We start from the raw sequence: 23,251 nt of genomic DNA, 5'->3' as shown, positions 1-23,251 counted from the left end.
TATATATATATATATATCTTTTTTTTTAGTGCTGTCAGCGTTACTGTATTTGGTGTCAACACCATAACCGTATTAACACGGCAAATCTCCGTTAGCGAGTCAACACGGATCACACCGTACGTGGGGCTGGATGGCGCTAACGCATTAAAGAGCTAACCGCGCTAATGCGTTGATGCCGTGCAACCCCATGCACCAGGCGATACGTGTTAACTCGCTAACGAAGATTTTCTGTGTTAATGCAGTTATGGCGTTAACGTCATTTTAACAAGATTAACGATGACAGCGCAATTTTTTTTGTTATATAGCAAAATAAATCATGCCTGTACCAGATGTACCGGTATAAAGTACAGTAGCTTTGCATTATTAAACAGAGCAATGGCTGTCTTGTCTGTCACACCCTCCTCAACTTTTTTGTGACAGTTTCATCAGATATAGTTTCCACTTTTAGAGTTAAATGAGAAACAGAAAAAACTTTCCATCTGATGATTCAAACACAGTTCAGCGTATGTGCTGTGCATCATGTTTCTGGCCCAGATTGTGTAACTGTGCACTGAAGTTGGGGTGAGGCGGTGGACTAGATGATGATTGAGCTTCAATGCCGCATGTGAGTCAGAGTTATGAGCATTATGACTCCATGAAGCTGAAGCACAAGCAGCCATTGTTTCATTTCCCATTCCCTCTTTCCTTATCAAATGACACATCGCACACAATAAACTGCCCAGACACGTAAGCATGCACAAGGGTGTATGCAATCTGTGTAGTGGCAGGATCTCAAACAGACACAGATGCGTTTGAAGTCCTGGGCCCTCAGTCCAGTCAGAAAATGGTATTTTTAAACCCTAACCTTAACTTTACGATTACAATTTGCCATGGGCGTAACTTTGTGCTGAACATTGGGGGGGTCAAGATCTCTGTCTAAATAAAGAAATAAATCTGGGTAATTCCCAGATGATTAAACATGCAACTATTTTGCTGGTAATATCTGAAATGAGTAAAGAAAATCAACAGCCTATTTATGCAAGATAATTTTATTGGTTGGGTCATTTTCAGTCCTTGTAAAAACAATAGCACCCAGAGAACTGATGCCACCGCGTACGATTCTTTAGAATTGGGCTCAATACTCAGAGGGCAAACTATAAATCACTGAATCTATCAAGGCTTTAGACTAAAGCTGCTAAAGTGTCTCATTAAATATAGCGCTGCCTTTTCTGCAGATACAGGACTGTTCTGATGCTTGCATTGTCTGATGCTGCAGATATTTGCTCTTTGGTCCTTGCTTGTTTGCGATGTTGCTCTAATGGACCGCATTAAATGCAAAACTAATGCATCCTAAAAATAACAGCTGTTGTTAACACACGAATACTGGCTTAATAAATTATTTTGTCCCGACGTATGGATACAAATCTGGCAGTCTGGCAGCCAAACAATTGTGTTTGTTTTTCTAACTCAAATCTAAAATCTTGCCCACATTGATTAAAAAGGCGGCCAGTAGCTAATCTACATCTACTGAGGGGTCTTGCTTTTTGTGGTACGTGGTCAGTGAGCCGTGGAGGGCGCCAGCTGTTTCCTGGGTTTTGTTTTGGTTCAATTGCTTTAGTCTTTCCTTAAAAACAACTGTGTTTTACAGCTGAGACTTACGAAATCATTAAAATACAGTAAAACAGGCTGACTGAGAAAAAGGTTGCTCACAATAAAGACTTAAGAGGGTAACTGTAACAGGATGGAGAATCTATAAGCTGCTAAACTTTAACCAAGAGGGAGCAGGATTTTAGCTAAAAGTTGTAGTTGTAGCTTGTGATCCCTGTGTTATGAAAAAGCATCTAACATGTTATGAGTTCAACATCACACTCAGCATCATCACTCATTTCTAGAGACCAGTTTTTAGCGTATTCCCCAACCGATTGTGAGCGGTTACTGGAGGTTGCTGACGGTCACTGTGAAACCATTTGCTAAAGCCCCGGTCACGCAGATTTGCACGTGACACCATGTGCACATTTCTTAAGACCATATTGGACGTAGCCAATATGTCCAATCACTCATACATGCTTTACATAGAAATTCACTAGCTAGGCCCACGTCCTCATTTGAGGTTTGACAGCATTTAGTAGATAAAGGTGAATGGCTCGGACATGAATTGAGCTGCGGGTTGGGGAAGGCCTCGAAGGGGACTGGCAGTGGCTCCCCGGCCTGGCAGATCCCCACGTACTAAATAGAAGTAAAGAAGGTAAAGAATTGAAAAGGAGAGGAAGGGTGGGGCATGTAAATGAGAACGAACAGCTTGTAGAACTGGCAGAACATATACAGATGAGAACCGGAAAGAGTGTGTTTGGAGGCGTGGTCCCGCTCCTGAAATTCAGATACTTTATCTTCAATCATCATTACTTTTTTGCCCTCACAATGACAATATTCATCATCAAGGACAGGTTTTTACATCACTTTTCTGTTGTTTCAGATAGAAGAGTACAAAAAACAAACAAAAACAATTAGCGATACAGGAATCAGATAAATAGTATATCAGTATAACAATTATAAGTTACTTGACTTTTTAAAATCATCAGTATCTGTTTCAAACAATATTTAACAATTTAACATTTTTACATTTATATTTTCATCTTCATCTCTATTTCTCATCTCCTTCATCTGCCTCCCGCAGCACTACTCTTGCCTTCTCATCTCCATCTCATCCTCTTCCTCCCTAATTAGTTATTGTTAGCAGATCAAACATGCAACCCTCTCGTGTCTGGACATCTGACCAAAGATGGCTAAGCAACAACATAACATTACAAGCTAACTGTTTTGATGCATGCTCAATCATCCAGGTTAGGAAGTTCCAAAACATTTCGTCACTCATCCAAGTGACTTCTTCAGTCTCAGCTGACTGCAGCTTTCCCCAACCTTATAAACAGTACCGTCACACAACCACTCTCTAGGACTGTGACTGAGGCTTTGCCCCTGTGTTTTTTAAATTTCTCTTCTTTGCAAATGAGCATGTTTTTACTTGTTTTGGAAGTTAATGCTGCTCATGAACATAGTGGCTTTCCAGGAGCTTCAGCCACTGTTAGCTGTCCCACTAGAAATCCTTTTATTTCACATTGGCATTGGTGCTTCCTCATCCTCTCCATTGGTATGATATCCTCTGCTGCTTGACTCTGAGCAGACAAGACACTACACTATTCATCGTGGAATAAAGTATTATTACACAAAACTTTAGTTGGCACGTCTTCAACACAATATAGAGCCACAGCTGTTACTACAAAAAGAATTTATAATAAAACCTTTAAATTCTACTGGAAAAGGGTCGTAGCTCAGCTAGCTAATTTCTAAATAAACACACAAACACAAATGTTAATGTAGCCTATTTAGGGCACTTGCCTGTAGATTCCCACATTCATGGAAATGTCTTGACCTTAAAAGTTGAGACGAACAACCAGGTCTGGGAGCACATGAATTATGGATGGTCATTTGCAATTCTCTCTTTGACCTCTTTCAACTTACCATGAATCCAAATCCCAAAGCTAAAGGCTGTGCGTGATTCACTCTCCATGAATTTGTGTTTCGAATGAGAAATAGTTCTGGATATGAATAATAAGGCTTTGGATTATTTGAATAAATAGAGTCTCAGTTATTGAGGGGCTGGGGGATAACTTTTAAGAGTCTAGATGGCCTCACCTTATTCAAATTAGATAAACCAATATGTGTGCTAATATACACTGTTATGAGCTATGGATAAAATTGGAAATGCCATTCACACTGCAACAATAACCTTAACAATGACAAGCCTTTACCTGCTCACAAATTTCAGATTTTTTTAAATGAGTGCATTTGGCATAGATCCCTTTTTTATATCCATTTTAACAATATCAATTTTACATGCTAAAAAATGAAAGTAAACTAAAGCATCATGTAAAATGTTACGGTATATTATATTTTTAAATGCAAAGCAGTTCGATCGTCTTTGCTTCAGCAAAGCAGCAAAAATATGAAAATTACAAACATCATTGGCTACAGTGTAGACAGAACACAAACATAAGTAAACACATAAATACCTACAACAATAAGAAGAGGGTGATCATGTGATCACAAGCACGGGCGTCTTTATTTAAACATGTAAGCATAAGTACTGAAGGTTAACATGGTCTTTTATAGATAAAAGGATTTTCATAAGCCCACGAGACCCTGAATGCATCACCAAACATGCAATAACCTTTGAAAAATGCATTTTTTGTCAGTCTGAAATTGGGGTCATTGTATTAGACTCACAATACATGGTCAGCATCTATGTGCAGTGGGAGTTTTAGCTGTTTTTTTTAACTGTTCTGTATATTTGTCCAGGCTCTTTGTCCTCTGCCAGGATGGAAGTACGGAGCCCCTCTGATGACATGGTCCAAAAATAAATAAATTGTGGCCACAAAATACTACTTCGTGGACACGAAATAGGTATAACGTGCGCACGAAATGCTAATTTGTGGGCACGAAACACTTCACCAATAACCGTGATCCAACATTATGCACTCCACACTGTATTTCAACATTATGCACTCCACACTGTATATAAATGCCACTTGTTTTGCACATATTCAACTCTGTATATTTTATATATTTTATTATTATTATTATTATTTTATTTTATTTTTTTACTATTTAATTTGTAAAAATGTGTATACACACACACACACACACACACACACACACACACACACACACACACACACACACACGCGTAGGAAAATATTTAGTATACACATCCAGAAATGCATACACTATTATATATTGTACATATATTTATTAGTTTCAGGTTGGCCATTCTTGTATTTTGCTCGTTTGTGTTGTTGTGTTTGCACATCTCTGTTGCTTGTGGGGCTCGCACACAAGAATTTCACTCGCATGTGCTGTGCCAGTGTGCCTGCACATGTGATGTGACAATAAAAAGTGATTTGATTTGATTTGATTTGATTTGATCCTTCCCAGGCCCTTGCAGTTGGCTGACAATAAAATATATCCCAGCGTCCGGGTCGTACTTACGTCTGCAAAGCAACTGGGCTCTCAATATCCTGTTTAAAATTTTCTCCGTAATAATGGTTCCTTTCAGTGCCAGGCTTTTCAAAATGCATATGTAGCTCATTCCCAGCCTAAAATTGTCAGGGATCTGAGTCTGAGTGACCTAGGGTCCCTGAACAGTTGTGGACTTATTATATTATGTGTGTGTGTTCTTCCATGTTTGTGTATTGGCAAGTGTGTGTGTGTGTGTGGGTCGGTGTGTGTGTGTGGGTGCGGTCGTGACAGGCACCTTCAGGCCTGGTGGGTGTGGCCCTGCCAGCTGACCGGTCACACCCAAGGATCCTCACACACACCTGGCGCCGATCAAGCCTCGTCGGAGCAGCTGCAAAGCAGTGTGGCTGAGAGCTCCTCGACGCTGGATTGTTGAGTGACCCGTCAGTGTTCCCAGCAAAATTAGTGAGTGCGAGTCTGTCGCTTTGTAGTTGTGTGTTAACGGCTTCCTCTGTGGATTTTCCAGCAGGAGTGCAGGAACGGGAGAGCAGCGAGCACAACTTTCACGGGAGCGGAGACACGAGCACGGGCACGAGCACTGAGGAGGAGACACGAGTTGGAAACGCACGGGGATTTATTATTGTGTATTGTTTACTTCACTGTAAATAAACGCACTGCATTAATTGCACAGGGTTCCGCATTTTGAGTCCTCCTTCCCCACACACCCACGGTCTGCCACGCAGACCATGACAAAAAATAAAACTCAATCATACTGTCTCTGGCCATGGTGTATAGGTTTAGCCTACTCTTATGCTCATGTCTCTACGCAACTGTCCAGGAATTGTATCAATATGATGTGCGCACGTTATCTATTTCGTTGCCACAAATGCGTAATTCGTTGCCACGTTATACCCAATTCATGCCCACAAATTAGCATTTCGTGCGCACGTTATACCTATTTCGTGCCCTCAAAATAGTATTTCATGGCCACAAATAAGTATTTCGAGGGCACGAAGTAGTATTTTGTGGCCACAATTTATTTATTTTTTGGACCATATGTCATCAGAGGGGCTCCATAGTAGGATACAACTGAATGGGTTAATGAGATTATAACAAGGATCTTAAAAGGATGCTGGGTCACATTAGATACAGTTGTAAGAGGATTATATGTGTGCAGCACAATTTTATTATTGCTTAAGGGCAAGGTACCTAAATGCATACTTTTTTGTGAGTGTTGTGATTTTACCTTTTATTATAGACAGGATCTATTGCACTGACCCTCTGCTGCACTGACCTTTATTATTGTTTTACCATGTAAAGTTTGAATATGTCACATTCACTCCCATTTGTTTTGAGGGATTTTTTAAAGTGTTGTTAGATGCTAAAGAACAGAAGACTACAAGTTTGCTGTCTTTTGGGTATCTGTGGATATATCTGTATAATCCTGTGAACTACTGAAGCTGGAAAAACTTTTTTCAATAATATAAAACAATAAATAAATAATTTAAAAACTCAATATCTATAGTAAGCTTCAAGAGGTAATATACACCTGCCAGGCAGTTTTAGTTACAGCTTGCTAGTTTGGGGTTGGAGCCCTTTTGCTTTCAGCACTACCTTAGTCCTTAGATTTGATTAGATGCTGGATACATTTTGGTCTGTATTGACATGATATCATCACACAGGTGCTGCAGATGTGTTGGCTGCACATCCATGACGCAAATCATTTCAACATATCCTAAAGGTGCGCTGCTGGACTGAGATCTAGTGAATGTGGAGGCTGTTTGAGCACAATGAACTTATTGCTACGACTTCACTGAGATGTTGAAGGTTTCATCTCTCCAGCTGTTTTGAAGCTCTTTTACATATTATCTGCCTATAGAAATAGATATTGAATGCAAAAAGCCTGCACAACTGTTCTTTATGTCCCAGCGGAGTTTCTTATCGGATAATAAATCACTCTCATCATCAGGTGAGCTGCTGGTAATGACAGCGTGACCTCTGGTGAGCTTCTATATATAAATCTTTAGTAGGGGAACTTAGTGATGCATAGAGGACAAGAGACAATGTTCCCTCAGAGAGAGAGTCTGTCCTTTCTCTCCTCTTAAGAACATAAAGGCATGTGCGACCGCTCGGTTTCCTTTTGCTTAATGCTGTAAAACACCAATGAAAAGTAAACACACACACACACACACACACACACACACACACACACGGAAGCATCCAGATAGACAGATAGATATATGTATGTGCATTTTGTATGTCACACAAATACATCTGCCTTTTTTCCCCACTTCTCATACTTCCTTGTTTAGACTGGCCTGTTTTGTATAGGACATTATGAATGTGTCCATCCTTATGAGGACAGGCTGTAAGTATAGGGTTGCATCTAAAGCATCACAGTAGGAAGGACGCATCTCACAGTGTCAGAAATTTTAAAAAAAAAGCAAGCACACGCAGGACACTCATTGAAATGCATGCAGACACACACACACACACACACACACACACACACACACACACACACACACACACACACAGAGGTTGTACAGCATGACCTTGATGTTGTTCATTAGCTTTACAGGAAGGTTGGAACAAGACAATGTGAAGAGTGAAGAAGGTGACTTTGTGTTGGCAGGATCCCAGACTTGCTCTGTCTGCTGCTCTGTGATCTGTTACCTGCATTTGCAGGGTTCTGTGTACTGCAGACGTTTTGCTTATCTCGGCAAATAATTTTGACCTGGATTTTTTAAAGGTCTGCTGGGTAGAGCTGTCTCCTTTAACGCTGCCAAGTTATGGTCGAAATCTCATTTAAAAAAAATCCCTAAAACACACAGGAATGACTTGCCAGAACTTCGCATTTATTTTGAGGGTTCAGTAGGACTGTATAACAATTTCACACTATTAAGCATTAGTAGGGTTTGGAATTATTTATTTATATATCATTACTCCTCCTTTTTATGCCATTTATAAATGCAGATATGTTTATCCCACTGTTACTGTTACACATGTACAGCTATCACCCTGAGTCATGTAGAGTGACTCTCACAGACCCTCAGGTATCCTCGAAGAGTTAAAGAGTTGTGTGTTCGCTGGACAAAAACACATTGTTCCTCCTGAAACTGAGGTTTGACTCTCTTCTCCAGTACCTTAGCAATTCACAGAGCACAGCAGAAGCAGTTGTGTGAAGTCTTTCTAAATTACAGTTTTTTAACAGACGCTAGGACACATTTCTCAATACTTAGGTCACTTTTGCAAAACTCTTCACACAATTCTCCTAACTGACCTTCAGCTTGGCAAAGCAGTTCATTTCACATTCAAAATGCACTACAACTACCAAAACACTTCATTCAGGTCTCAAATAAACTCATTCTTCCAGAACACTAGCAAAGGTTGACAGCCGACAAACACACTTTGTCACCCACAAAACAATGACCCAAAAAACACTAACAACATGTAGCATTACAGTGTTTTCTTGTGTAAAACAAGGACGCATCTCTGTTTATAATTTCAATATATGTTACTGGAATGAATCAGACATCATGCAGAATTCGTTAATATTTGTTTATGTACTTTTATTTTTTTGCACTAAGTAATCCCAAAATACAAGAATTTGTATACACACCATCCACTGATACACATACAATAGTAATGCTAATCTACTCGGTCTTCTCTATTTGGCCACAGGTTCTCATCCACATCACATCTTATGTCATCTAGGGTAATACACCTAGGAAAGAATCGTCTGGCTGCCAGAATTGAAGGAGTTGAAAAATTGAAGGAGTAACACCTGTGTAGATGTTCATCTACAATGAGAATAAGCTGTGGCTGGTTAAACTGCATTTTTAGATTTAAAATATGTTTCAATAAAATATTGCTGTTGGATTTTGCTGTCTTTTTAAGTTTTGCATTGTGTTATTGTTTTGGCCATAAGTTTAACAGTTTTGAAAACAGTATGTAAGCACATGCAAAATGTCCTGTCCGTACAAAGATTTTTGGCAGTTGTTGTGTCTGAGTGAGAGGATAATTCATGAAATTTGAGAGATGTAGTCATTGAATGTATTTTGTGCCAAAAAAATGATAACTGGTCCTCAGTTTGGCCCACATAGACTTCTGTTGTGCTCACTGTGTGAGGAGTTTTGCAAAAGTGACCTAAGTATTGAGAAATGTGTCCTAGCGTCTGTAAAAAACTGTAAATACAATAGTCAGACTATACACTTTATTTGTATCTCATGACATCAATCCTTCTGTGTAGGTTTGTCTACAGTAAATAATGTTAAAAGAAAAGTGAAGTGAGAGGTTGTAGTGTCTCAACTGGGTATTTACTTTTGAGTAGTAATTTTACCTTTTAGCCACTTCCTTTGGGCCTCAATGCTTGACCTTTCTTTACCAATTGTATCACAATGTCAACAGTTTAATTCTTGTGATAAAACAGGAGGAAAAAAAGACATTAAAAGAGAAGAAAGAAAAGATTAGAATATGCTGATAAGCATAGACTTGTTTCCCTTAAATAATTTCCATTTCAAAAGCCACCAGCACGAGAAAGCTGCTTCAGCTTTAGCTTGCAAGTGCAAAACAAATGCACGCTGGAAGATGCAGTTTTTTATATGTATAATTTATTTCTCACTGACACTGTTATTGAACAAATACACATTTTGAAGCCTGGCACCTCCTGCTTTGGACTGACACATAGATACATTAAAACCAGTGGCACATAGGACAACACTTAGGGCAACATTAACAAGCTGAACTTGTCCAGATACTTTACATTATTCCACTGAATTTAGCAATGATTTCATGCCAGCACAACATAAACATGTTTTCCGAAATATGTCCCATACTGCATGTGGAACAGCAACATGATACCTGAATCCACAAAATAATTTGATTGCACTGGAATAATCTGAGCCGCAATACCGCACGTCAGAAAATTCACATTGCTTTGTCTCTAAACATCCAGCAGGGCATCGTATGATGTAAACAAATCCAAACTGAAATAAAATTTATAGATCAGTCTGACAACTGAAGTGAACTTTTTTCCTAAACACGTAGATTGGCGTGATCTTTTAAAGTCGGGATTGAACCAACATCCATCCTAATACGGGGCTTGTGCATCACTGGTTTCAGTAGCAATTACTTTATATGACCAAGCTTATCATTAAAAAAATTTAAGAAATTGTCAGCCATATTTACATTTAAAACAATCAGCGTCAAGTATATATATTTTTAATATTTTAATTTTAAATAAATCATCAATAACAGTCAATTTCCTATTTAAATTCAACCTTAACCTGCTACTGGTTCTTCTGAAAGTGGTTTAATAGTTATAGCTACTGAAGGATTTCCTTATCAAGCCTTTCAAAATAAAAAAAATAAAAAATCTATGAATCTGTTTCACTAATATAACAAAGGTTATTAGCAGCCAGGGATGTCACTTCAATCAAAGCCAAATGCACATTTTCTTTCCATTTTAGGGAAGCCGAGGATTAATTATGAGTGCTGTGCAGTGGTGCACATGCAAATGGAGGAAAAACTCATCTGAAAGTTTGTACTACATATAAATTAGATTAGTCTGGATAGTTTAAGCCAGAAGGCCTGTCTGTAACTGCAATGTAAACGTTGTCACTGTTGGTCAACTGTGTGCACTCTTTAGCCCAAGTGTGCAGCTTGAATTCATTGATTATTTTTTAAGCAATACATTTTTCATTTAGCGGTATGTATGCTCACATATTCCAGTAGCTACTGTTAATTGCATACACATACATTTGTCTGAAGTATGACACTGATCTTCAGCTCCACAACATAAAATAATGGAAAATAATAAACTTTCAAACTTATCTGAAGGCTTTTAAGATTTCTTTTTGATATCCCGGTTTATTTGCTGTGTGTTGTAAAAAATAAAATAGAAAACATGGCTCATGGTATACAACAACTCTACTGTAAGCCTTCTTGCCATCACAGTTTACAAGCTGAGGTACTTCATAAGGCTTTTTAAAAATTCCTTTAAAAATTGAACACCATAATAAAGACATTTTCAAGAGACCATTAATCCTCTGTCCTTTTAATCGCCATCCTGCTTCTTCTATATATCCCAAAGTGGGGATATATTCTTAAGTGCATTTGAGTTTCGACCACTAATAGGACTCAGCCATGCAGAGCGTGGTCTGTTCGAGGATTTCTCAAAAATATTCAACGGTATCTTTGTGAATGATTCCTGGCACGCTGGAAAAATTGTCCAAAAATCCAAGTCATCAAATTTTGTTGATAAAATCCTTATTAGCCACACCGCCCACAGACATCAGATTTGTCAGCTTGTGTTTCTTGCACTTTGGTTCAGACTGAAGACAAAAACGATTTGCTGGCCAGATTGGCCAATGCAAAAGTCTGCTGTGGCTGAATCCTGCAGATGCTTGAGATCCCCTGACTCAGCAGCCCAAAGTTTCTTCTGATCAGACACTTCACATTATCATGATGATACTTCATGATGATCATAGCCAGATTGCTAGGGCAGAATAGGACATTAGCATGCTAACATCTGCATGCACTGTAGCTGTGTGGAGGCTGTTAAACTGCAGCTCTAAATACAAAACATTCAATCCATGAGACAGAACTGAGCTTCGCGACCTTTCTGTCTGAGCCTGATGTGTTAACGGGTTTTTTATGTAATGTCCAAAGGTTTTTGTTAGCAGACAAAATTGACAGCATGATCTGTCCTCAGGTTTCACTCTCAGACTACACTTTACTTTTTGCATCACCAGTGGTGAGAATCTAACCAGTGGTTTGACTATCTTTCATTCACCTAACAATTTTGTGTTTTGCTGCGTAAGCATTTCATCCTCCCACATGTCTGTTCACATGACCACAGACCCTGTGTTTTGTTATTTCATTTATCCCATCCTTATTCTGCCGTTTTGATATGTCACCTACTGACTGAACCCTGTGCATCCGCAGCCACTGGTTGCATCTGATTTCAGCCCGTTAGGCCGTCAGAAATGAGACCCTGGAACTGTTAGGAGCTGCCGGCCTCTCACTGAGCTGATCAGTTTGGACCTGCTACTACTTGTTCCAACTAGTTAAGTTATTTCCTGAGGATGGTCATCTGTAGACACTCCTCCTTCAGAGCCACCAGTTCCGTCTTGTAGTTGTTGGTCTTGCCTGGATCCGCATACACACAAGGCTGCTTCTTTGTTGACAGCGGTGTGTCCATGGTTACTGAACCAGCATTGAGAATGTCAGCATGTGAAGGCGAAGAAGAGGGCCGCCTGTTGCAGGCCACTGACAGTAAAGCCGACAGGGCTCGGCCGACATCATTCCTAGCTCCCTCGTTAACGAAACAGTACAAAATAGGGTCAGCTACGCAGTTCAGGCTGGTCAATGCCAACGATACATGGTATGCTGCAAACAAGGTTTCCTCTGAGCTGCAGTCACATGGCTTCTGTAAAAACATGACACTCCGCACCAGGAGGAGGATATGATATGGTCCAAAGCAGAACAAAACAATGAGAATCAAACTCAAAGCTAACCGCTGAATTTTGGCCTTTTCCTGGCGCTCTGTTGAGACATTGCAACGCACTGCTGCAAGGATCCCTCGGTAGGCGACCAGCATTGCCGTCCACGGAGCAAGGAAGCCAAGAAATGACCTGTAGAGGTTCATGCCTGCTACCCAGTCCTGCATTGGATATTTCTCAAAGCAGAAGGTGTGATTGAACCGGTCCTGGAAGAGCTCATCATGGAAGAGAGGAGCAGAGTTTGCTACAATCTCAATGATCCACACAATGGTGCTGACGAGGATAGCTGCAGGAAGCAGAGGAGAGGAAAGACAAAGAGAGCAAACATTAAATACCTTGATAACTTCCATTTCTATATCTCATGTACATTTTGGTCACTCTGTGGACGTCCAATTCCCTTATTTATTGAATTTGAGCATTGCAATATGTGCTGGATCTTGTCCATTTCTTGAATGTAATTCTTGTAACACAGACAAATTATAGGAACGCATAAAACCTCAGTGTGTATAGTGTATGAACCACTGATTGTTCTCCCTCAAACACCACAAGCCATTACAGTAAGTCTGAGCCATCCATCCATCTATCCATCCATTTAGTCTATCCCCACTCTCACAGGGCGAGAAGCACACCACACCCTGGACATTTCAGCAGTTTACCGCAGGGCTGACAGAAAAGCAGACAACCATTCACACTCATATATACATGCATACAGCCAGTTTGGATCATGGGGACAAATTAATTGTCACAAACACATGAGAGAGGCATCCTTGGAGTGATCTAAAAACAGCTGGAAGTGGTCCAGAGGTGAATGGGAAGATGACTTGATTGGACTTAAAATGAAAAACTCGCAGAACACGTGTAAAGAGGTCCAAGTTTTCTTAGTGCAACATGTTTTTAGATTCTTCCCTTCACAGGGATCAAGTTTATGTTGCATACAAACCTGTTTTGATTCGTCGAACTTTCACAAAGCGCAGAGGGTATGCCACAGCCAGGTACCTGTCCAGTGATATGCAGCACAGGAACGCGATGCTGACATAGATATTAGTATAGAAGATGAAGCCAAATAGCTTGCAGCTCTCCTGACCGTGGATCCAGTTATCGTGATGAAGGAAATAGTCGATCCAAAGAGGAAGAGTGGCAATGTAGAGGAGGTCAGCCACCGACAGGTTAATCAGGTAGATGCCAAGCTCATTGCGTTGGCGTACCTGGTGCAAAGGGGAGAAGGTGAAGATTCAAATCTGAACAAGACTAACATGTTTGCTTAAAATTGGTGAGCCAGCTATCTGTTGCATGCAATCTCTCCAACAGATCAGAGAATGCAAACAAGGTGCGATGCATATTTGCCTCAGCTGCAAATGATTTGGTTTCCTGGAAGTCAAAACACAGGAGATTTGAAAGGCTGATTGTGTTTGGTCTGAATATTTGCCCTTTGTTACCTTTAGTGTTGTGCAATGAACGTCTGGCTCACACATGCCTTAGAAAATGTTTTTGGCTGAACACTGAATTACTGCATATACAAAGTATTTAGGTATAACTGGTATTCAGTTTGAGTACTATCATTATTGAAGCCGGTGATCTGGTTAATGCTGCAAAGCGTGGTAGCAACAATGACCATAATGCACCTGATAGAGATGGACCGATCCGATATTACGTATCGGTATCGGTCCGATACTGACCTAAATTACTGGATCGGATATCGGAGAAAAATAAAAAATGTAATCCGATCCATTAAATATCACGAAAGCACCTCGCAAAACTTGCAACACGCCGTAACTCACCTCAGAACGTTAGCAGTCGGAGCAGTATGCATCACGTGATAGAGCAGCTGTGGCATGCGGGACCTGTCGGTGGTCTGGATAGCATGTGGAGCTTCGCTAGCAACCCGGCATTTCATCTCCGACAAAGTTATCCCCGAGAGAAGTAAAGCAAGTGTGTAAGTCCATCTCTGAATGTAAAGCATTCCTGCGTTAAGCTTAACAAGCGACTGCCTCTCCTGCTGCTACTTCAATCGTGAAACTGCTTAATGATCAGCTGATCGGCTTTTCTGTCGCGAGTCCGTCTCTCTTGTTTGTTTTTGGCCCACTTTGCACCAGAAAGAGGAAACCAGCGGCTGAACAACAGCAGCACGTTTAAGCTTGATCAGCTGTTGTTAGAATGTATTTAATATTACTTTCTACACCAGGATCTTTTTCTACGTAGCTGACGCTGGTAACTGTGCAGGGGCGGATCTTGCAAAGTTTAGCCAGGGGGGCCGATAGGGCATGAACAGGGAAAAGGGGGCACAAAGACATACTTTTCTTTCTTATTCTCATTTAAAATGTCGAGCTTTTAATAAATAATTATCTGACACCCAAAGTTTTAATTTGATGTAAAATGAATAGAAGTCAATTACTGTATATAGTGACTATTAAGTCTAATATATATACCCTAGTAAGCTATAGTACTTTTTACTTTGGGAAGGTACCATCTGTGCAGTCTGCAATTTTGTTGAAGAAAGATGTTGAATCTATTTAATATTTCTTGAAAAATAATTGATTTCTGTGCATTTTTTTTCACACTGCATCAAATTAAGGTTGATTACGTCGATTAAGCATCATGAGGTGGAGCGTGAGGGGTGGTTCCTTATTTTTTATTTCTTTCTTTTTGTTGTTGCTGGGAGTTGGAACCCTATTAGTTAGGTTGCTTAATATTTACGCTAAGTACTCTTTAAAATACCAGAATAGGGAGGATGGTGTAGGTCTAAGTTTATTAGATTGATCAGTATTGCTGAACTATGAAATATTTTTTTTGTATACAGGTATAACAGAATAGCTTTAGTGTAGTTGTTGTTTTAAACTTGAGTATGAACTTGCAGACTTGCAAAATGCAGCAAGATATTTTAAAAAACAGTTTTGTTGATTAAAAAACACTATATCGGATTCATATCGGTATCGGCAGATATCCAAATTTATGATATCGGTATCGGACATAAAAAAGTGGTATCGTGCCATCTCTAGCACCTGACCCAGCACTCCTATGGTCATCTGAACCGTAAAAATGTGCCCTGATGCTGACATGAAAGACAAATAATGTAACATGAAATGTTGCTTACTTTAATGATGGCTCTTTCTGAAAAACACGAGTTGCTGAGCTTTATGAATAAAAGTCATTAACAATCCTTCCTCTTGCTGCCAAAGCAAACTGACAGTCTGTGGGAAACGCAGTACAAGTTTGATGCTGGTGAGAAAATATCCCAAAGGCTCTTTTGACCGTATCTGGCAGGCAACGTTGAACATGCGACGTAATTGACAAGCGTCATTAACCACAATTAGTTACCCTCAGTGCTGTGTTGCTTTTTGTGAACTGTTTTGTTTTTAGTGCAGTCATAGGAATGTTTCTGGATTTCTACAAAGGGAACCCCAGAAACCACCAGAGTTTGATTTTGTGATGATTCTTCTTACTGGATTTGTCATAATCCAAGAACTATGGCTAGAAAAAAAAAAGATATTTGAATGACTTATACGTATGCCAGACATCTAAAGTGGATGAACACTTGGATTGTTTTACTATGCACTTTGGGAATAAACAGAAAGATTAGCAGGGAGATTTCCTTGGAAGACAAAAAAGACCCAAAATAAGACCTATTTGTTCCCAAAATGTCTCGTGAAATCAAAGTGGCAGGTTCTAACCCCAATTTGGAAACCACTGTCTGATAGTCTGATACATTTGAGGCCATTGGAGGTGGAAAACTGTGGGTATGTGTCTCTCACCTGCATGTAGGCGGCCCACAGGGCCATGCAGTTAGTCGGCAGCCCAAGAACGATGACTATGATGTAGAGTGTGGGCTGAAAGAACTGGTCCACCTTACTATCCACATTACAGAAGGTGATGTTGCACATTGTCATGTATCAGACTATCTGCAGGTGTGCGAAGTGTGTTCAGCTACTCTCAGCTTTGCATTTTCCCCTTCTGTAGTTTCACTATGTTCCAGCTCCAGCAGTTTGACAGTGACATGATGACTCTGACGTCCTGCTCAGCAGTCCCACACGAGGCAATGGAGGAAAACATACGTGTTATTTCCAGGGAATCTCTCCTATTCTTAAACCACTGTCCTCTTGACTTGACATGTTATAATCCTCTTTCACGCTTCCAGGCCGGCCTTTGTCCTCCAGTATAAGAGGTGAAGAAGGGAAGGAGTGAGCTATATGATGTGGTGAAATGAAAGCTGCCTTATCAGTGCCATGCCAGGCTTCCTGAGCCTGGAGAAGACCTCATCAATCTTTTAGAGATTAGAGGTCTGCCAGGTCTACCGTGAGAGCGATGAGCCTGAGCATCACTTTGTGTGTGCCGTTGTGTCTCAAGGTCCTGATGACACACAAAACCCCTCAGAGATGCTGCCGGTGAGGCAGGAATGACTTTACACAGCTTCGGTGGACTGGACCTGTTTATTCGCAAGTTCTGAAAATCTGCAAGAAAGAGAAAGAGAGAGCAATAAGTTAAGATAATTTGTAATTAGAAAATGTTTTTTTTTATTTGTTTTTGCATAATAATATAAATACTGAAACAGAACTATATAAAAAAAACTTATAGGGGTCTATTTATCCAACATTTATCCAAGGCCATTTAAACAAGTGGTACATCTTACAGTACTGTCTTATCTTTTGGACCATTTATATCTATTTTGATGACAGTTTTGGTATTTGGGGGATTTTGGGAAAGCATGAATTTGGAGTAACTGTGACTAAAACTTAAAATATTTAAAATAATTTTGCAGAAATTTACATTCCCCAGAGTTGTACTGGTCAAAAGACAGTTTATTCTGTCTTGTCTTGCATCTATTTGCCTTTTACATAGATTTTTAATGTGCAATAACTGAAAACTCCAACAAGCATTTTCAGGTATTTGCTTTGGATATTTGAACTGAATGGGATCCTTCTCCTGGTGAAAACAGACCACTCAAAACTGCGTGGAATGAACACACCCTTCATATAACACAACAAGCACTTGTCTACTAATATATTGAATTTTGCTGCTCCAAACATTCAGAAAAGTGTGTGCAAGAAAAGACAAAGCATGTGAAACAGTCAATCTCTACTACCCAGCACAATAACACAGCACATGCTGACAAACCGTAAATCACAAAGCTTTTGCATAACATGCAAACATAAAGTCAGAGAGAGACAGAATTTTCACCCAAACACATACAATGACAGAAGGAGCAGGACGAGAAGCTGATTACCTCTTTATTTTCTATATTTCACGTATTGGATAACTTTGATGTATTTTTTTAATCAAATATATTTTTGAACATTATGAACCACACTGCTCCAAAGGATCCAAAGGATGCAAATTCAATGTTTGGTGCAAAACTCTTACTTGGGGAAATACGCAGAAAATTTTATGGAAATCTATTAGTCAGTACTGAAAGAGACCAGACCGCAGAACTTCAGCTGAAAAATCCCTCAACATTACTGAGGTAGCAGTGTTGAAAAATGATGCCATACTTCATAATTAGGGGAGACTGCAACTGGCAGACATGCTGAACAAGTGAGCTTACTTCCCGGTTGCAAATCCAGGAAGAGGCCTCAGAGATGCCAGTTCAGTGATCAATGATTCTGGACTGAGCTGACAGCTACTGTCATATATACAAACACAGGAGAGTGCTATGCTAGGACATTTCCACAGTGACACGATTAAAAAAAGCTATGTTTAGGAAACATTGATTTTGATAAGGTGACCACAACTGGGCCACAGCTCTGCCCTAATCTGTTGTCAAACACACACGTTCGTTGCAGAGATAATTACTCATCACTCTTGTGGTAAATTGTCATTTTTTATGTTCTAAAATGTCAAAGGTGTGTCAGCTGATAGATGAATGTTTCATGTTTCTGCTCGTTTTTAATATTTTCTGCTATTTTTGTTAATTCCATAAGAGAGAAACTAACCCCTGTAACCCCGGTGAAAGACAAAGCTTGGCATTTTAAGGAAATGAGCTATAGGTGATACAGGAAGAGGAGATGATGTGCCAGTTATGCAACACATTTTTTGGTTCATTCCTCAGTAGCTGTGAGCACACCCACTGTACTTTGATAAGATAAGATAAGATAAGATAACTCTTTATTGTCATTGCACAGTCATACATAGTACAGTAGTACAATGAAATTGGAAAAACTGTCCTACGTCGGCACTACATATAACACAACACGACACGATATGACACATCACAACGTAACAAACAACACAACACAGTATATTAACTTAGTATAAAAAAGAAGAATAAGTGTATGTGTATTGCACACTGTTATTATTGCACATTAATTATTATTGCACCTTGTTATAAATATAAATATTATTGTTATCGTTTTAAACATTGTTACCTCCCCCTAAAAAGTCCAGGGAGGTATCCAGTCAGGTCAGCTATTTACATTGATCAGGGCTATTGCCCTGTTGTAAAAGCTGTCCTTGAGTCTATTTGTTCGGGACCTCAGCAGCCTGAACCTCCTGCCAGACGGCAGCAGCTTAAACACCCGGTGTCCTGGGTGTGTGCAGTCCCGTAGGATGCTGCGTGCCCTCTTGAGACAGCGAGTGCTGTACAGGTCCTTCAGGGAGGGAAGAGGATGTCCAATGATTTTTTGGGCCATGTTGATGACCCTCTGGAGTGCCTTTCTGTGTGCTGTGGTGCAGCTGGAGAACCACACACCGATGCAATATGTCAGCACACTTTCAATGGAGCAGCGGTAGAAGACGGTCAGCAGCTCCTTCTTCAGGTCCATTTTTCTGAGGATTCTCAGAAAGTGGAGACGCTGTTGGGCCTTCTTTAAGACCGCAGAGGTGTTAGAGCTCCATTGGAGGTCTGTGTCTATGTGCACACCCAGAAACTTGAAACTGGAGACCCTTTCCACGCACTCCCCGTTGATGCTGACAGGCTGCAGCTCGGACTTCCTCCTTCTGAAGTCAACTACCAGTTCTTTTGTTTTGGTGGTATTGAGGTCCAGGTTGTTGTCTGCACACCAATCTGACAGCCTCTGAACTTCAGCTCTGTATGCAGTCTCATCTCCCCCTGAGATGAGCCCCACCACGGTGGTATCATCTGCAAACTTGATGACTGTGTTGTCTGGGTGGGAACTAACACAGTCATGTGTGTACAGAGTGTACAGTAGGGGACTCAGTACACAGCCTTGTGGAGAGCCGGTGTTGAGGCTGAGGGCTGAGGAAAGATGAGGCCCCACTCTAACTCTCTGTACACGGTCTGAGAGGAAGTCTCTGATCCAGCGGCAGGTGGTGGAAGGAAGTCCAATTTCCAGCAGTTTATCTATTAGTCTGTCCGGGAGTATCGTATTGAAAGCAGAGCTAAAGTCAACAAAGAGCAGCCTGGCGTAACGGCCCTGCACTTCCAGGTGAGAGATGGTGGTGTGGAGCGTTGTAGCAATGGCATCTTCAGTTGATCTGTTAGCTCTGTATGCAAACTGGAGCGGGTCGAGTGTGGGTGGCAGGCAGGACATGATGTGACGTCGGACCAGTTTCTCAAAGCACTTCATTATAACAGGTGTTAGAGCAACTGGTCGGTAGTCGTTGAGGCTGCTAATGTTAGTACGCTTTGGCAGTGGGACAATTGTGGCTGACTTTAGGCACGGCGGGATGCAGGACTGGGACAGTGAAGTGTTGAAGATCTTAGTGAAGACCCCAGCCAGCTGGTCTGCACACTCTTTTAGGACCTTTGCGGTTACCCCATCTGGTCCGGTGGCCTTCCTGGGGTTCACTGCCCTCAGTGTGCGCCTCACCTCATATTCCTGCACTATGAGGCTTGGGCTGCTGCTGTCCGATGTTTTTGCTGCTGCTGCCTCTGGTCCCTTCACCTCAAAGCGTGCGAAGAAGTGGTTCAGCTCCTCTGCAAGCTCCGCGTTACCCTCAGTCAACGTGGTATTGCCAGGTTTGTAGTTGGTTAAGTGCTGAACTCCCTGCCATACCTGTCGTGAGTTGTTGGTGGTGAAGTGGTCTTCGATCCTTCTCTTGTACGCTGCCTTGGCCTCTCTGATGCCTCTTTTCAACTGAGATCTGGCTGCACTGTACTGCATACCATCACCGGATCTAAAAGCGGCGTCACGTTGCTTCAGCAGGACCTGGACCTCTTTAGTCATCCAGGGTTTCTGGTTGGAATACACCCGGAGACGTTTGTCCACAGTGACACTGTTGACACAGAAGTTAATATATGAGAGCACTGATGTTGTGTGCTCTTCAAGGTCCTGATGTTCGAACACGCTCCAGTCCGTGTTTTCAAAACAGTCCTGCAGCTGATGTGATGCACCTTCTGGCCAGGTTTTCACAGTTTTTGTGACTGGGGGGGCTCTTCTCCTAATGGGAGTGTATGCAGGGATCAACAGCATGGACATGTGGTCTGACAAACCTAGATGTGGTAGAGGGGTTGCTCTGTAGCCTTTTTGGATGTTGCTGTAGGCTTTATCCAATGTGTTTTTCCCCCTCGTTGCACATTTAATATGCTGTTCAAATCTGGGGAATACTGACCTTAAATCAGCATGGTTGAAGTCCCCAGCTATAATGTGCACTGCGTTTGGATGGGAGTTCTGCTGGTTGCTTATTGTCTTGTGCAGCTCCTCCATGGCAGAGTTAGCATTAGCATCGGGTGGTACATACACAGCCGTTACCATGACAACAGTAAACTCGCGAGGTATGTAGACGGGTCATTTGCATTAGCTAAATGTGTGACCTTTTGTGGCCTCCGTAGGTAATTCCGTTTTTACGTTCTTTGGCAAATTGCACCATTTGGTCAGAAGCTGCTGGTGTCACGGAAATATGTACAAGGTGATGTGATGGTACTATTCCAGAAAGCAAACACTCGAGTGACATACGGAGGCAGGAAAGGTGGAAGTGGCATAAATTACCAGACTGTCAACTAGAAGAACATCCTGTTTGAGAGCCTCCCTTTGTTCTGTTAGTTTGACTTTTAATTGCTGTTTCCTTTCACCTTCTTAGCTAGTGATAGGAAAATATATTGCACTTTATCAACTGTTGAGATTTCCCGGTGTGTTAAAATCTAACCTCAAAGGGTCTCGATGAAACACTATGACACTTCTCCTACAGCAACAGTGCCGAAGGGCATCTTGTGCATATCTGTGAGATACAGTATCTGTGACAAAATGGCAATATTTGACACCCTGGGAATAGGAATGGACACCTGTATTGGATAATTATTAAAATTCTATTGTGTCAGGCTTACAATAGAAGAGCAAAGCCCTGCAGTGATTATATTAGATGTCTAATTATAAATAAAGAATCTCTAAGACTCTCCTGTCCAGCTGGGAGGGGTTTTTTTTATTTTCAATAAATGGAAAGAAACATGAGGAGGAAAGAAGCAAGACGAGAAAGGAAGGAAATACAAACGAAGAGGTTTGGGGGGTGCAAAAAAGAAAAGAAAAAAGTCAAGAAGAAATGCAAAAGTGTAAATGAAGAAGAAAGAAAACATCAACACTAAAAGACTTTTTACCTTGCATTCCTGAAGATGAATATTTATAATATGAAAGACAGTTTAGATGCGATCCCACTGAGCCGTTGTCTTGAAGACTCTCTTTCACAGCTGAGTTCACAGCACTCGACAATCAAAGGACTGTGATCACATCTGTCCCCACTGAGCACAGATGAAAGACTTCACTTCCTCATTAGATAACAGCAGAGCCAGATGTCAGTGACAAAACCTTCACGTCTTAAACTCCCATCACAGAGCGCAGGGTTAGTACTCAAATCAAACTATGGAATCAAAGGGTAAGAAACTAAGTTAATGTAACATAAAGACTGTCCAGCAGCCACAGTGGAGTAACTGGAGGATCAAGTCTTGCTCACGGACATGCTGTCAGTCCTTATTTACAGAAGTAAAATAAACCAGAGTGACATGGGCTTATTTTCCAGCACGTCTCCGTTCTGTTATCTTTCTCCACTCAGTCACCACAACTATGGTTTGTAATATCAGCTGCAGATATTTATCATGCTTCATTTCCATGTGAGTGATGCACATGCATGTGCTTTCTGAGAAATGTATGCACACATTTAAGCCACCTGTCAGCAGTCAGAAGTTCTTCTTTCTGATGCAAAGTCAACACTCATCTCCAGTCACTGTGAACATGTTGCATTAACCAACAGAGCGTATTGACAAACACTGTTTTATTCTTTTAGATTTAAGATTTTGAACTAGTTAATTGTCCTATTGCTGCTGCTCATGTCATAATTTACAGTGTCAACATAAATGTTCGAATAGGTCCTGAACGTTAATAGTGCGTGGATGGTTTTAATGAGCGAGTCCCTCTTTGTTTGCAATGTTCACAAAATGTGGGATGCATGATTCAACTTTCACAGTGTTTCACTAATACACATTTGGTGATAACATTTAAAAACCTTGCACAATCAGCGACCAATGTGATTAAAAAACTGATAGCATGCAAGCGTGGAGGCAACACAGTGGTGCAATGGTTGCCCAGCAAACGCAGTTGAAACAGTGGCGTTATCTCCTTGCTCAAAGCTGATTGCAGTATGAGGGCAGAAGCCGGACTATGTAAAAGGGCAACGCTGACGTTGTTCCCAAGTACAATAGAGGTCCGATGAGATGGTCTCTTACAACACAAGAAATATATTCCATGTTGTTGCAATGAAGAAAGGGGATGCGTACATCTAACATCTTCTTTCACAGTACCCCTAGCAACTTCTACATGTCCTCCTTCATTACATCCATGAACCTCTGTGAGGTCTTCCTGTTTTCCACCTTCTCAGTT

The 23,251-nt window shown here is 40.9% G+C and overlaps 1 protein-coding gene across 2 annotated transcripts in view; it reads right to left on the bottom strand.

Moving 5' to 3' along the window:
- Nucleotides 1-8,989: 8,989 nt before the first annotated feature.
- Nucleotides 8,990-23,251, bottom strand: part of gpr4 (G protein-coupled receptor 4) — a 50,364-nt gene continuing 36,102 nt past the window's right edge. Inside the window, exons 1-4 of one of the 2 annotated variants that reach the window (XM_086262306.1) lie at nt 21,976-22,058; nt 16,244-16,939; nt 13,435-13,699; nt 8,990-12,780 (exon numbers count right to left, since the gene is read on the bottom strand). In XM_086262306.1, the coding sequence (XP_086118432.1) occupies nt 12,065-12,780; nt 13,435-13,699; nt 16,244-16,378 (1,116 nt within the window). In that variant the 5' untranslated portion in view covers nt 16,379-16,939; nt 21,976-22,058 and the 3' untranslated portion in view covers nt 8,990-12,064. Of the gene's footprint in view, nt 12,781-13,434; nt 13,700-16,243; nt 16,940-21,975; nt 22,059-23,251 lie in introns of those variants that run through there. The other variant, XM_086262305.1, reaches the window with a different exon arrangement.

This window comes from Aulonocara sp. 'chitande type north' Nkhata Bay, linkage group LG14 (assembly GCF_057382095.1).
Source record: "Aulonocara sp. 'chitande type north' Nkhata Bay isolate Kocher_YH1m ecotype deep benthic linkage group LG14, A_spYH_male_GT1.1, whole genome shotgun sequence".
NCBI lineage: Eukaryota > Metazoa > Chordata > Actinopteri > Cichliformes > Cichlidae > Aulonocara > Aulonocara sp. 'chitande type north' Nkhata Bay.
Note: the sequence above shows the minus strand (reverse complement) of the source record. Positions and strands in the feature narration are given on the sequence as shown.